General features: G+C 34.2%; 1 protein-coding gene across 2 annotated transcripts in view; it reads left to right on the forward strand.

The window, feature by feature from the left end:
- Nucleotides 1-17,055, forward strand: part of ZDHHC21 (zinc finger DHHC-type containing 21) — a 68,901-nt gene that overhangs the window by 13,104 nt on the left and 38,742 nt on the right. Inside the window, exons 2-5 of one of the 2 annotated variants that reach the window (XM_029201387.1) lie at nt 312-364; nt 916-1,014; nt 6,173-6,284; nt 9,565-9,703. In XM_029201387.1, coding sequence (XP_029057220.1) covers nt 6,211-6,284; nt 9,565-9,703 — 213 coding nt within the window. In that variant the 5' untranslated portion in view covers nt 312-364; nt 916-1,014; nt 6,173-6,210. The remainder of the gene's footprint in view (nt 1-311; nt 365-915; nt 1,015-6,172; nt 6,285-9,564; nt 9,704-17,055) is intronic. The other variant, XM_029201386.1, reaches the window with a different exon arrangement.

Raw genomic sequence — 17,055 nt, forward strand, 5'->3', positions numbered from 1 at the left:
ATACACATTACTGAGAAAAAGTTTCATGATATAAAAGTTATTGATTATGATTTTGATTATGATAATACTTTGAACTTCTGGATAATTATTTTCTCCTATAGTTTAATGGTGATGGTTTGCTTATGATTAAAAGAATAAGACTGAAGTGATATGTTTTACATGTACATGGCATTTATCATTTTCATGTACATTATGTCATTTTGATCTCATAAGAGCTGTGGGAAGTATAATCTGTTTTACAATTGATAAAACTGACCAATACCATGCAGTCAGTCCTGGAGTTAGCACTTGAACTAAGTTTCCTATTACAGGTGCAGTGCCTTTATCCCCCCAACAAAATGCCTATTTCTTTTTCATCTAAAAGGTAGAATTATGATGAATGAATATATTTTCCTTTACTGTTATTTTTTCTAGTTATTCATTTTAAAACACAAAGATTTCTAGATTCTTTATTTTCAAATTAACTATCTTAAGATCTATTGAAAAGAGCAATTGAACATCACTAACCCAATGTAATTTTGAAGCTACCCACTTAGAGTTAATGAAAAAGTTTATAGGTTTAAAAATGCTGCTTTGATTCTGTCAAGTATAGTACATGTAATAATTAAAAGGGATTCATTTATACCAATATTAGTAAGGAATTTCTGTTAATAAAGAATCTGGTTTATAACAAGTTATCAGTTATTATTATACAAAATAACTATTTAAAATTACTACATTTTACATAATCCTCTTGGCAGTATTATTTGATGAATGAAATGAATTAATCATCTTTCCATCTTATTTTTGAAAATTATTTATCCTGATGGTATTAATTAAAATATACATTTATCCTTTAGATATGCTTGTTGAAAAATGTTTTGAAGGGTAAATACTAATTTTATTTATTTACTTATTTGTTTGTTTATTTCCAAGTATTCTATGGCATTGCCATATTTTGTCTGGTTGCCTTAGTGAGGGCCTCAATAACTGATCCAGGAAGACTCCCTGAGAACCCAAAGATCCCACATGGAGGTATGGTACCTTTCAGATTTATCAGTTTTACAATGCCAGAATTATCATCTTTATTAATGTATTTGACTGCCTTTAGTATATTAATTATATATGTCATGTAACGCCACTTTCAAGTCTTTCCTCAGTTGTTTCCTTTCCAGACTTCTCAATTTAAAACCACAAATCTCAGCTGACTCCTCATATCCCCCACTCTCTGGCTCTCCTTTTCAGTTTACTTGTTTATTTATTTGTCTCTCCCTCCTCCCACTCTACATCTATATAACCTCTGTGAGGGTGTAGATTCTTTGTTTTGTTTTCTTCATTTGTTCAGTACTGTATCCTTAATGCCTAAATAGTCTCTGTCACTTAGTAATAGTTGCTAGGTAAATATTTGTTGAATGCTATATAATTACTGAGAAATTATATTTTTATTTAGTAAAGGAATTTTTTGATGGTGCCACTTACCTCATGATATTATTGATATAATATTGCTTAAATATTTGTAGTGTTATAATACTATTGCCTATATTTCTTCAGGTTCGAACAATTCAGTGAAAATTTTGAAAGCCTTTTATTCTAGTGTCAGCGAAGGTAATTTTTGGTCACTTTATTGCATAGTAACCATTCAGGCAACACAAAAAAATTACAAATGTATTGCTTGTTTTATTACATGCCAGATATAGTAAACCTCCTTTACCCTCTTTCCCAAGTTTCACTTTTCCATCATTTGCTATGTAAGCTTTGAGAACTCTCTGTACTTTCTTCTAGAAAGAAATTTATATGTCTTTGTTATACATTATAGAACCAGAAAAATTTTTATAGTTGTTTCCGAACTTGCTGTACATTAGAACCACGTGGGGAGCTTCAAAAAATCTCAATGTCCAGATCACATCCCATATTAATTAAATCAGAATATCTGGGGGTGAGAGCCAGGTATCTGTATTTTTGAAAGATCCAAGGTGATTCTAGCGTGTCACAAGGTTTGGGAACCAATGTACTAATTCTTTCTAAAATTAGATAAACTGGCAAGTCACTTATATAGCCTCCCTTGAGTTTCTGATTGTTTTTTGAGATCCATCATTTGGGGCTTACTTGGTCTTGCAAGTTTAACGATTAAGTGGGAATGATATGACACTGATGTTTATGTAGAAGTTTCTGAAAATTATCTTGAATAGTTTTTATTAATTTATAGAAGCAGTATCACTGTCATTTAGCGGTTATTGTGTGTGTGCGCGCGCATGTACCTGTGTTTGGTCAGGGAGGATGGCACTCTGTAATTTGTATAGAATCCCTCTTCTCTACTAGCCTAAACCAAAGGCTCTCTAAAATGTTGATACATGTATTTTCTTTCTTTTTTTTTTTTTTTTGCGGTACGCTGGCCTCTCACTGTTGTGGTCTCTCCTGTTGCGGAGCACAGGCTCCGGACACGCAGGCTCAGCGGCCATGGTTCACAGGCCCAGCCGCTCCGCGGCATGTGGGATCTTCCTGGACCGGGGCACAAACCCGTGTCCCCTGCATCGGCAGGCGGACTCTCAACCACCGCGCCACCAGGGAAGCCCTGATACATGTACCTTCTACTTCAACTCTAAAACCCAATGTTATCAGAAAATCAAAGAAGCAGGCTTTTCCTAACTCAGGACTCATTTCTGATGAAATCTTTAGTTTGCTGTGGTCAAACATTCAAATGCCTACATCTGTCAGATACTGCAAATCAGTGAAAGGGGCCAGGGAGGAACTATTTTATGTTGAAAATCTCGTATCTTATCTAAAGGGAGTGGCACTATTCAGCTACAGTGAAATAGTCATACAGGCCTGGTATTATTAGACACTGTAATTTTTGAAGAGAAAATATAGAATCTCAATTTTTATGAGACATTTCATGATTTTTAAAAATATTGGCAACTAATTCAAAATTTTTAAAGCATTGTTTTAAAATAAATACCAAATGGATTATACCTGTCGGTCAGATTGAATCCACCTGAAACTGCTGTGTTACCTTCAGCTTATAGACTCCAGTGATGGAGGACACCATGGCGTCTTGCCAACTATTTGGATATCTGCATTACATCTGGTCTCATTGACATTTGGCCTGTTTTTCTTCAGTGAAGAGTTCCCATTTGCCCAACCAAAAAGCATGCATTCATTTATCACATTTTAATGTTTCCAAAGTCTCTTGGTATTGTTACAGAGCTACACTGGCAACCGATTCTGTGAGAAAACCTCTGTTAAAACCCAACCCTTGTATTGATTTTTGTAGTTTCAAGTTATATTTTTCTCCCCAAAACATTACTTTGTGATTTGAGATATAGTAATTGAGAAGAGGCCCCCTAATATGTGAGTCTTTTAAAAGACTCAAATAGAAGGTGATTCCTTCCTTTTTGAGGGATAAACCAAACCAAATCTTGCTTTATAGTCATTCATGCATTTACAGCATTAATAAGGTTCCCTGTTAAACAATGAGATGCTGTTTACCTTACATTAAAGAGCATCTATCATTTATAGAGTTTACCTTTTTTCTTTTATTTGTTTTATGTTTTGATTTTTCTTTCCTTACAAAATGTATCTGTTAATTTTTTATCTTCTATAGCTACCATAAATTAGGAGTTGGATTCTGTCTCCCATAGGCTTTTATTTTGTTAGATGGGTAGTACAAAAGTCTTGTAGGTGACCATCAGACACCAGAATGTATCAGTCACCAAGATCCTATTTGGACATGAATAAACCCTGAAGAAAAAAGGGAGAAGACTAAGAAATGGTTTATAGATACATAGGGTGGTAGGTTAAGATGGATGGCTTTTTTTCTTGCTCTGCAAAGCAAAAACATAGATGATACTTTAATTTCTGGATTTTAAAAATAGTGATTTTTTTCTTTTCTAAAAACATAAATGTGTGTGTGTACTTGTGTGTGAAAATGTGCATTTTCATTTGTATTTTTCATTTTAGATTCTTACATCTTAAAGTGAGCCTTAAATGGCTCAAACCCTTTCTTTGAACAAATTTATGTTCCAGACCATAGGTCAGCACATTCTTCTGTACTGTTAAGGGCCAGATAACAAATACTTTTAGCTTTATGGACCATATGGTCTCTGTCACAAGTCCTCAGCTCTGTCATTGTAACCCAAAAGCAGCCATAGAAATATGTAAATGAATGGGCATAGATAGCTGTGTTCAAATAAAGCTTTATTTATAGACATTGAAATTTAAATTCCAAGATTTTTATATGCCACAAATTATTATTGTTATGATCATTATAATTTTCAATCATTTAAATTTGTAAAAAACATTCTTACCTCATGGGTCACACAAAAACAGGTGGTGGCCTGGATTTCCCTGTGGACTGTAGTTTGCCAACCATAGTCTACACTACAGAATGAATTACAGTCTTTCTCTGACTCTAGCCAAACGCTCTTTTCTGAGGATACAACATTTTAAGTATGAAATAAATAATTTATTCTTTGCAGTATTATGTGCTGAAATTGCCAATAGCGAATACCCCATATTTATTTTTTAAGGGGCTGGTTTAAGAACATAAAGTTTTCATGTTGTCTTTTAATGAAAATCGGCTCATCAAAGAGAGTCTCCTTCCTGACCATATTCCTTGTAGTATGTGAATTCAGAGTTTTAACATTGGGATATTTGGGAACATCTAACATCCACTAACATCTAGGGGGAAAAAAAAAGTGACATGCTTGTGACCTTGTATTATGCTACGAATGAAATATTTCTGTTTCACTAACAGTTAAATTATCATAGTTCAATTGTACCTAAATTAAGCTTTAATATTGTTGCTCTCTCATGTAATATGTTTTCATTAAAATAAGAATTGTAAGAAACAAGAGAATTTTATTTTAAAGTGAAATTTTAAATGTAAAAGATAATTTCTCAACTTTCATATTATTGGAATGAACAGTTGATTTGATATAGCTTTTATTCATACTTTATTGATTTCTTCAGAGACATTGGTAGCAGAATGATTTTCCAACACTTTACTATAAAATTCCAGTATGTTGATTTTACTTCTGGCCATTAAACTAGAAATAATGGAATTAAAATAGGGTATCTTTTTAGAAAATTGAAAACTACCCACAATTCTATTACTTATATTTAGAACCTTTCATTAAAAAATTTTTTAAACTTTTCATGCTTTAGCAAGGATTTAGTTACTACCTACTATGTGCTGGGTCACATTTTGCATATACTAATACTCACTCTGAGTATTGGAGTTAGGTTAATTTTACTATGCCCATACTTTTAGTGAGGTTAGGATATAGTTTTCCATAAGTGATATAAAGTTTAAAAATTTTTATAAAAGTAAAATTCCATTTCAAGAAATATTAAAATGATATGTTCTATATAACAGTTGTCTTATCTTGGTAGATGACTGTCCCATAGAGTTTTTATGGATCTAATTAGAGCAGTTCTTAATGAAAACAAATGACTTTTCCCTTTATTCCTGTAAACTTCATGTTTTTAAGCACAAAACTTAATTGTGTGCTCTTTCACAACAGACTAGAGGAAATTGCTACTTGGTGGTAGGATAGAATTTTGTAAAGGACTCCTTTATTTCCATTAAATAGTAATCTTCTTGTAATCTTCTTCACCTCTGAAACTATTCTAGTACCTCTTAAACCCATCTGAAATCTTTTTCCAACCCTCTCTCATAAACATTCCCAAATGAGTCCATTAATATTTTAAAAAACGGTTTCATGTGGGGAGTTTGGGAGATGCCATCTCTGTTTTTCTTACAATATCATAACGATTGATTTTGACTTATTAATCTATGAAACCAATACTCAGCATTATTTCTTCTTTAGAGCCTTTAGATAACAAATTTCTAGAAATTAATTTGTTTAAATATAATTCTGTTTTAATGTAATAATTTGGTTGTACTTCGGGGTTTTGTCATTAAATTTTACTTACAGCAATATGCTTAAACTCAAGTATGTTGTTTTCTCTTAGTTTAACTATTAATAGTGTCTTATTTTTATAGTGTTTAAAATTAGAAACATACAAAATAAAACATGCATAGAATAGAGCAGCAACATTTTTGGCAAACATTTTCACTGAACACTTAGACACATATATCGAAGAATTCCTATAAACTCTTCTAAACACTTGTTGCTAAATTTCAACATTATTCATGTGCCTTTATTAAATGGATTTTAATTTCCTTCTCTAGAAAGGGAGTTCTGGGAATTGTGTAACAAGTGTAATTTGATGAGACCAAAGCGTTCCCATCACTGCAGCCGCTGCGGCCACTGTGTTAGGAGAATGGATCATCACTGTCCATGGTAAGAAATAAGTAATTCACTTTTTGGAAAAAATGGTAGTAAAAAATAAATCTTAGTACTTAGCAGATTTAAACAAAGGTTATATTAGACTTATACAGTTTAAGAAAACCTTTTTAATGAAGATCCTTTTATTTGATCATATGGTTCTGTCAACTCCCAAAGTCATTTTTTCCAGAGATCCTATATTTTCTCACAAGGAGATATTTGAGCAGAAAACTAAGAATTAACATGCACCCAAATATACAAAAGAACTAAGGTGGTTTTATTAAATGAGGCAATGTATGTAAAGCATTTAGTGTAGTATCTGACATAGAAAATACTTAAATATAAATATAGTAGCTGTTATTGATTCTAACTGTAATAAACCGTATACATCTCATTGTTTGTATTTCCCTTCCAATTTGTTTAATTAAAGAGTAACACATTTCAGATACCCTTATACCTCATTTCACCCACTTTCAGCCTTTTTCAGTGTTATGAATTGGTAATAGGTATTAACATTACCTGCTGGCTGAATGTGTAAAAAGTGGTGGTTAGCTGATTCTGCTGAACTGCCAACATTTTTGGTCAATAGGGGGCTCTCTTGTAATATTTAAAGAAAATGTTCAGTTGAGAAATAGAATTTTTGAAAACAAATGCTGTGAGAGTTCTTCATTGTATCTCATTTCAAAGCTGTCACAAAAATCTGTGAAAAAGATATTGTATTTAATTCTGCTTTCCTAGCATGGGATCTCTGTATAAATATTTAAACTGGTATGGTGTAGCACTTTATAAATATATCTATATACATATATATTTATGTTTGTACACACATACATGCATATATGCAAAGTTAGCTACATAATAATCTTCTTAAATTTATAATTGCATTTATCTAAGGTTGACTCAGGGTAGAGTTTAGCTTTGCCTAGTAATGCTAATCAATTTAGAGTTTCCCTTGTTTTTGATAACACAAGTTATTATTAGCAAGCTTTTAGTAAGAATTTGGTTTTCACTATAAACTGATTGTTTAAATACAAGGTAATTTCCTGAGATTAAGAAAAAGTAAAAGCACTTTGTTACTATGTAAAAAAGTTGAAAATTCCATAAACAGGATAGTTTAGTATATAACATACAGTTGGTGTTGAAAAAATGTGCCTTGACTTTAAACAGATTAATTCTCAAGTGATTTTACAAACCTCAGTGTTCTGTTTACAGTTGCAGTAGTAGTAGATTTTTTATTTATTTATTTTTTTTGCGTTATGCGGGCCTCTCACTGTTGTGGCCTCTCCCATTGCGGAGCACAGGCTCCGGACGCGCAGGCTCAGTGGCCATGGCTCATGGGCCCAGCCGCTCCGTGGCATGTGGGATCTTCCCGAACCAGGGGCACGAACCCGTGTCCCATGCATCGGCAGGCGGACTCTCAACCACTGCGCCACCAGGGAAGCCCAGTAGTAGATTTTTTAAAGCTATATAAAACATGTATTCAGGTAAGGGATAATCACATTTAAAAACTCAATTTTATACGCTTTTTAGAGTAATATTTCTGATTAAAAGTATAATAAATGTTCAGGATAGTCGGTTGGATATTGATACCTCCTTTTAAGTGAATGCAATAGCTTAAGCTTAAAAAATAATCAATTAGGAACTGTTTCGGTACTATATAGATGAGTGATTTTATTTATTGATTTATTTTCAAGGAATAAAGATTGACTTGGTGACAAAATAAAGTGCTGTTTAGCCAAAATTCTAAGATTGGGGTGAGCTCTCTGTTCCTAGGCCTTGCGCCTCCATAGTTTTAGTCACCTTCTCAGAACACTGGAGGGAAGAAGAGTGAAAGTACAAAGAGCTGGAGCATAGGAAGGGAGGGTAGACCAGGGGGCCTGCATAGATTCAGGGATTTATGTGATTGAATTCCCTAATAGAGCAGTGCTGAGATATTCAGAGAGTGAGGGAAATGTACAGTATAACTAGAAGCAAGGAGGATTTTTTATTTTTTTCAGAAACTGCATTATCTTAGCTGCTTAACAGCTTTGGATTTGGAGGTCAGTTCTCTGATGACCTCAAGGTTTACTCTATTTTTGGCTCTAATCACTCCTTCCAAGGAACTTGCTACCAAAAGAACTCTTACATGTAGATTATCTTAGTGTTTCTTAAAGTTCCGTGCTTAAGAAGAATGCCATGATCATAGCAGTTGTTTCTCAAATTTTGGGGGGACAGAAAGGAGTGGGGCAAGTATAAGTCATCTTTCAAGCAACAGCTATTGAAGAGTATTTTTGAGTGCATACAGAAGCACCCTTCTCTGGTAGCCCTGCTTGCAGATAACAAAACACAGGAAGTTTTCTTGTTTACAAAGCATGCACTCTTTAGTCTAAGAAATGCCTCTTCCAGGTTTTCTGTTCAGTTATATATCTGATTTTAAAAAATAGTTAGACAGCACACCTTTAAAACAACAATTTAAGTTAGGAATTTGACCCTATTTATTTATTTTTTCAAACAGTGGCAGTGTAATGCTATATTGAAATGAAAACATTTGTGAAAGGTAATTTGTAGTTTTGAACCAGGGTTTTCTGCTGGAATTGTAAAATATTTTGAAAATTTAGGTACAATAAATAACCTTGGAACAATAAAATAGCTTGCATTAATCTTGAATATTTTGGGATTATGACATTAATCCTTTTTCCTAGTTGTGGTTCACTGTTATATTGGTGGAAATGTAGCTCTGAGAATTTATAAATACTTTTGGATATGTGTTTATTTTCAGGAACCAAGGTTAGATTTTAAAAGTAAGAAAAATTGTGAATGCTTAGCAATATCTCAGAGTGGCAGGTTTAAGTTATTTTACTTCACATCATTCAAATTGGTCTGCACAGCTAGAATGCTGCAGTGGAAGAGCAGTATACAGAAAAGGGTTCTTGTTCTCTTGACCACTGTCTCTCCTAACTGTACATCCTCTGGCAATTGTCCTAACTCCTTTGTTCCTTTTTTGTATCAGTGAAGCAAGGAGGCTGCCATCTGTTCTTCCCTGCCTCACTGGGTTGTTGTTGAGTTGAATCATATACAGGACTTCTTTAAAAAGTAGAATGTGCTTTACAAATGTGAAGTGGCATATTTGTGTCATATCTTATGTACTCTTTGCTTTTAGGTTTGAGTGACTTTAGCTTATCTCCGTGAAGTAAAGCACATATGAAGTTTGTGCTTTATGTGAAGTTTGTGTGTGTTTGCATTTATCTCTACTTTTACCATCCTAAAATTAATATTAAAGTTTGAAATATTTTTTCTTTTTCCTTTTTTTCTTCAGGATTAACAATTGTGTTGGTGAAGATAATCACTGGCTTTTTCTGCAGTTGTGTTTCTACACTGAACTTCTTACTTGCTACGCACTGATGTTTTCTTTCTGCCACTATTATTACTTTCTTCCACTAAAAAAGCATAACTTGGTAAGAAATTTCTATATCAACTAATGTTAGAGCAACTATATTATACAGTTATTAACATGTGGTGCTTTTAAGTGCAGAAAACTGAAAACAAAAACAACAAACATAAACCCTCAAATTGGTGCATTTTAAAATATATTGGAATTGAGAAAGTGGACCCTGTTCTGATATTGCCTTTTAACCACATCTATTTATGATTATTTATTAGTGTTGAGTTCTTTAAAAAGTGACATATTAGATCTCTTAATAATATATTGGTTTAAAAATATCTACAGTAATGAAAAACAAAGTGAAAAATGTTAGCTTCTTGTTTCTTCTCAGGAATAAAAATAGACTTGTTTAATTCTTAAAGGTTCTCAAAGGAACATTAAGTTCTTGAGAGAAAGAACACGACGAATTTGCAGGATGCCTTAAAAAGTTATTACATACACCGTTTGAGGCATTGCTTTTTCCATTTTGTAGAGGAACTACAATAGATGTTAACAAGATTTGCCCAGAATGGTGGTGTTAGTGGTGGCGGTGGTAATAGCATCACCTAGGAGTGTTAAGGCTTGACTGTATATCAACACTATGCTATGGGCGTGTGATTTTAATTCTTACGTTAATGCTCACTACAGCCACATGAGGTGGGTATGATTTTTCCCCCATTTTATAGGTGGAAACAGACTAATAGAGGTTGAATAAATAGTTACTGAAGATGCAAAGCTAGGGAAGTGATTATTAAACTGGTTTTAGTTGTAGAGCTGGGATTTGAACCTGATTTTGTGTTTTCTGTATCATATCTTGTGTGCTTTGTGTGTAGAACTGGTATTTGAACCTGATCCTATGTGTCATTTGGACTTAGACTGTGTTTTTAAAATGCCCTCTGTGTGTGTGTTTTGTGTGTGGAGAGAGAGACAGACAGAGTATGAGCAAGGGTGCGTGTGAGAAACCGGTAGGGAAGAAAGAGGGAAGAAGGAATAGATTCCCTGATGGAGAAGGGTGTTTTCTTTCCTATTTATATCATTTTATACTGTTTAACTCTTTTTTATTAAAAATAACAATTTCGGTGGTGGTACATACAATTAAATTTTGTAATAAGAGAGCAATTGAGAGAAGGTCTTCAAGTTCTGCATATTTAGATCTTTTTTATACACATGGTCATTTTGTTTAATTAAAAGAAGATATTTACTGTTGTTGCTTAGTTGCATATATTAGTGGGGCCTTGTGGTAATTCTCCTTATTAAATACAGAGTGAGCAATTAAAAACTAATAACTGAAAAAAGTTCAAAAGGGAGAACTGTAAATATAGGTGTTTGACATCATCACACTGAGACTAGTGCATGCTAGTACTGTGGTTTTAGAAATGTTTTATTTATAGATGAATTTCTTTTTTTATGCTTTCTCATATTTTAATTTTACTTTCTAATAAGACCAGGTACAAAAGAATGGTCACCCATAACATCCAGATCAAAAGCTCTAATGCAATAGCAGCTAATATTTAGGGAGTCACTTAGGGTCGACAAGGTACTTTTTCTGCACGTGTTATTTCTTTTAATTCCCACAACAACTGTGTGAGGTGACCTAGCCATGAGTGTGACTTTAAAGCCAAACTCCTTGGGTTTGAATCTCAATTATAGGTTAATTTCTGATATAATTGGTATTGTAGTTAAAATATGTAAAAGGTTATACATATTCTCCCAAGAGTAACCTGTTTCAAGTAGATTGAGCCTAATAAGAACAGCATTAAAATAAAAATTTACCAGTAAGATTAAGGTCAGAATGTTTTAAAAACTGAGAGAGAGGTAAAATTCAGTGGTATTAATGAAAAGCTACTAGAGCTTCTCTAGGCGGGAATGCATTGTAGTATAGTGAAGGGATTGGCAAACTATGAGCATTGGGATAAGTTTGAACCTCTGCCTGTTTTTTTTTTGTCTTCGTTTTCCTCTGCCTGTGTTTGTTAATAAAGTTTTACTTGAAACACAGCTGCTCTCATCTATTTACGTATGTTTATGATTGCTTTTGTGCTACAACAGCAGAGTTGAATAGTTGTGAGAGAGGCATATGGCCTAAAAGCCTAAAATATTAAGTATCTGGCTCCTTTATTTTTTTAATTAATTTATTTTTGGCTGCATTGGGTCTTTGTTGCTGTGCGCAGGCTTTCTCTAGTTGCGGCGAGCAGGGGCTACTCTTTGTTACGGTGCGCGGGCTTCTCATTGCGGTGGCTTCTCTCGTTGCGGAGCATGGGCTCCAGGCACGCAGGCTTCAGTAGTTGTGGCAAGAGGGCTCAGTAGTTGTGGCTCGCGGGCTCTAGAGCACAGGTTCAGTAGTTGTGGCACACAGGCTCATTTGCTCTGTGGCATATGGGATCTTCCCGGATTGGGGCTCAAACCCGTGTCCCCTGCATTGGCAGTTGGATTCTTAACCGCTGTGCCACCAGGGAAGTCCAGATTAATCCTTGTATCATTATAAATTATACCTTTTAATCTGTAGTAATTATTCTTGCCTTACAGTGTTTTTCTTTGTTATTAATTTAGCTATATCAGCTTTGTTTTGGTTAGTATTTTCATGGTATGTCTTTTTCTATCTTTTTACTTTCAACCTTTATCAGTTATGTCTTGTCAGTGTGCCTTGTAGACACCAAATATTTCTTTTTTTTTAAGTTTAGTTTGATAATCTTTGTCTTCTAATTGGAATAGTCCATTTTTATTTACTGTGACTGATATTAATCCTTTCATCTTACTATGTATTTTCTACTTGACCCATCTGTTCTTTGTTTCCATTTTTCTCCTTTTCTTACCTGCTTGGAAATTTTCAATTAAAAAAGATTTCCAGTTTATCCCTTCTGATGGTGTTTCTCCTTTTACTCTTTTTAAAGTGGTTTTCCCAGAGATCAAAACATTCTTCCTTGGTTTTCTGAAGTTTAATATAAGTTGGTACTTTAAACATTGCTGTGATAGTAAATGTAGTGGCCTTAGAACCCCTCCTATCATCATTTTTGGTATTCTGGGTGCATAAAATAGATGTTGAACTAAAACTCAAGATAACAAGAAGTAATTATTGTCGTTTATATATTATGTGTTATAATACATATGTTATATGAAGTCACTATTTGTTTAGAGTTACCCACATATTGATGCTTTTTCTAGTTCTTCATGTCTTCGTAAGTTTCTTTCTGGGAGTATTTTTTTTCTGCCTCTTGGTGGAAGTGTACTGGAACAGATTCTCCCAGTTTTGGTTCACCTGAAAATGTCTTTATTTTTCTTTCATTTTTGAAGGATTTATTTGCTTGGCATAGAATCATACGTTTGGAGTTATTTTCAGGTTTTAAAAGATGTTATTTCCTTGTCTTATGGTTTCCATCATTTCTGTTGTAAAGTCAGTTGTTAGTTTTATTGTTCGTCCACTGAAGTAATGTATCTTTTCTCTGACTGCTTTTACGATTTAGTTATTTATATTATTTCAGCTTTGCTGAGGCATAATTATATAATTAACATATAAATTTATAAGATACTTAAATTGTGCATTATGATAATTTGATATATGTATAACTTTGAAAGGATTTCCCCATCTAGTTAATTAACACATCCAGCACTTCACATATTAATCTTTCTTTTTATGAGAACATTTAAGTTCTTCTCTCTTAGCGAATTTCAGTTGTACAGTATGGTGATAAAACAGTGGTCACCATGTTTTACATTAGATCTTTACCTTATTCATCTTATGGCTAAAATTTGCACCCTTTTACCAACCTCTCCCTATTTCCCACAACCCCAGCCCCTGGCAACTACTTGTCTACTCTCAGTTTCTATGAGTTGAACTTTTTTTTTCTTAATTCCACAGATAAGTGATACCATTTGGCTTATTTCACTTAGTATGAGGCCATCAAGTTTCATCCATGTTATCACAGATAGCAGGATTCCCTCCTTTCTCATGGCTGAATAATATTCCACTGTGTATATATATATACATCTTTTTTATCCATTCATCTATTGATGGACACTTAAGTTGCTTCCATATCTTGGCTATTGTGAATAATGCTGCAGTGAACATGGGAGTGCTGATATCTCTTTGATATCCTGTTTTCATTTCCTTTGGGTATATACCTAGAGGTAAAATTGCTGGATCATATGGTAGTTCTATTTTTAATTTTTTGAGGGGTCTCCATACTGCTTTCTATAGTGGCTACACCAATTTCTATTCCCACCAACAGTGCAAAAGGATTTCTTTTTCTCCACATCCTTGCCAACACTTACCTTTTATCTTTCTGATGATAGCCATTCTAATCTAACAGGTGTGAGGTGATATCCCATTGTGGTCTTGATTTGCATTTCCCTGATGATTAGTGATGTTGAGTACCTTTTCACATACCCATTGGCCATCAATATATCTTCTTTGGAAAAATGTCTGTTCAGGTCCTCTGCCCATTTTTTAATCAATTATTATTATTATTTGCTATTGAGTTGTATGGGTTCTTTATATATTTTGGATATTAACCCTGTATCAGAGATATGATTTGCAAATATTTTATCGCATTACATAGGTTGCCTTTTCATTTTGTTGGTGGTTTCCTATGCTTCGCGAAGGTTTTTAGTTTGATTTAGTCCCACTAGTTTATTTTGCTTTGGTGACTTTGCTTTTGGTGTCAAATCCAAAAAAACATTGCCAAGACCAGCGTCAAGGAGCTTATCCAATATGCTTTCTTCCACCATTTTTATGGGTTTAGGTTTTATGTTCAAACCTTTGATTCATTTTGAGTGATTTTTGTGTATGGTGTAAGATAGGGGTCCAGTTTCATTCTTCTGCTTGCGACTGTCCAGTTTTCCCAGGACCATTTATTGAAGGGACTGTCTTTTCCCCATTGACTCTTCTTGGCTCCTTTGTCATAAACTAATTGACCATATAAGAGTGGGTTTTTTTCTGGGCTGTCTATTCTGTTCCATTGATATAAGTGCCTTTTATGTCAGTATCATACTATTTTGATTACTATAGCTATGCAATATATTTTGAAATCAAGACATGAGATGCCTCCAGCTTGGTTCTTCTTTCTTAAGATTGCTTTGGTTATTTGAGATCTTCTGTGGGTCCATACAAATTTTAGGATTGTTTGTTCTATTTTTGTGAAAAAATGAAGTCAAATTGTGATAGGGATTGCATTGAATCTGTAGATTGCTTGAGTAGTATGTCCATTTTTTTTTGTTTGTTTGTTTTTTTGTGTGGTATGCGGGCCTCTCACCACTGTGGCCTCTCCCGTTGCGGAGCACAGGCTCTGGACGCACAGGCCCAGTGGCCACGGCTCATGGGCCCAGCCGCTCCGCGGCACACAGGATCCTCCCGGACCGGGACACGAACCCGTGTCCCCTGCATCGGCAGGCGGACTCCCAACCGCTGCGCCACCAGGGAAGCCCGAGTAGTATGTCCATTTTAAGAATATTTAATTTTTCCAATCTATGAGCGTGGAAGAGGTTTCCATTTATTGGTGTTGTCTTCAGTTTCTTTCATCAGTGTCTTCACTGTACAGGTCTCTCACCTTGTTGGTTAAATTTATTCCTCGGTGTTTTATTCTTTTTGATACAATTGTAAATGGGATTGTTTTCTTAATAACTTTCTGATAGTGTATGGAAATGCAACTGATATTTGTATATTAATTTTGTATCCTGCAACTTTATGAATTTGTTTATTAGTTCTAACAGTTTTTTGGTCGAGTCTTTAGGTTTTCTATATGTAATACCATGTTATCTGCAAATAATGTCAGTTTTACTTCTTCCTTTCTAAATGGATGTCTTTTATTTCTTTTGCTTGCCTAATTGTTCTGATATCCAGTGTTGAATATTGATGATAAGAGTGGGCATCTTTGTCTCATTCCTCATCTTAGAGGAAAAGCTGTCAGCTTTTCACTGAGTCTGATGTGTCTGTGGGTTTGTCATATATGGCCTTTATTATGTTGAAGTATGTTTCCTCCTACACCCAGTTTGTTGAGAGTTTTTATCATGAATGGATGTTGAATTTTGTCAAGGGCTTTTCTATGTCTTTTGAGATGATCATATGATATTTATCGTTCAGTTTGTTAATGTGGTATATCACACTGATTGATTTGCAGATTTTGAAGTATCTTTGCATCCCTGGAATTAAATCCCACTTGATCATGGTGTATGATCCTTTTAATGTATTGTTGAATTTGGTTTGCTAATATTCTGTTGAGGATTTTCACATCTTTGTTCATCAGAGATATGGTTTTCTTTTCTTTTAGTGTTGTTGTCTGGTTTTTGTATCAGGTTAATGCTGGCCTTGTACAAAATTTTGGAAGTGTTCCTTCCTCTTCAATTTTTTTTTGAAAAGTTTGAGAAGGATTAGTGTTAATTCTTTAAATGTTTGGTTGAATTCATCCATGAAGCCATTTGGTCCTGGACTTTTCACTGTTGGGGGTTTTGATTACTGATTCAGTCTTCTTACTAGTAATTGGTCTGTTCAGAGTTTCTGTTTCTTCATGATTCATTGTTGGTAGGTTGTTTGTTTCTAGGAATTTATCAATTTCTTCTAGGTTGTCCAATTTGTTGGTATATAATTTTTCATAGTAGTCTCTTATGATCCTTTGTATTTGTGCGGTATCAGTTGCAATGTCTCCTCTTTCATTTCTGATTTTATTTATTTGAGTTCTCTCTTTTTTTTTTAGTGAGTCTAGTGTATTTCGTTTATCATTTCAAAAACCAGGTTTTAGTTTCCTTGATCTTTTCTATTGTCTTTTTAGTCTCTATTTCACTTACTTCTACTCTAATCTTTGTTTTTTCCTTCTTTCTACTTTTGAGTTATTTTGTTCCTCCTTTTCTAGGTCCTTGAGATATAAAGTTAGTTTGAGATCTTTCTTTTTTTTTTTTTTCTTTTTTACATCTTTATTGGAGTATAATTACTTTACAATGGTGTGTTAGTTTCTGCTTTATAACAAAGTGAATCAGTTATACATATACATATGTTCCCATATCTCTTCCCTCTTGCGTCTCCCTCCCTCCCACCCTCCCTATCCCACCCCTCTAGGTGGTCACAAAGCACCGAGCTGGTCTCCCTGTGCTATGCGGCTGCTTCCCACTAGCTATCTATTTTACGTTTGGTAGTGTATATATGTCCATGCCACTCTCTCGCTTTGTCACAGCTTACCCTTCCCCCTCCCCATATCCTCAAGTCCATTCTCTAGTAGGTCTGTGTCTTTATTCCTGTTTTACCCCTAGGTTCTTAATGACATTTTTTTTCTTAAATTCCGTATATACGTGTTAGCATACGGTATTTGTCTTCCTCTTTCTGACTTACTTCACTCTGTATGACAGACTCTAGGTCCATCCACCTCATTACAAATAGCTCAATTTCGTTTCTTTTTATGGCTG

This window comes from Monodon monoceros, unplaced genomic scaffold (genome assembly GCF_005190385.1).
Source record: "Monodon monoceros isolate NGI ecotype Baffin Bay Population unplaced genomic scaffold, NGI_Narwhal_1 Super_Scaffold_5, whole genome shotgun sequence".
In the NCBI taxonomy this organism is placed as follows: domain Eukaryota; kingdom Metazoa; phylum Chordata; class Mammalia; order Artiodactyla; family Monodontidae; genus Monodon; species Monodon monoceros.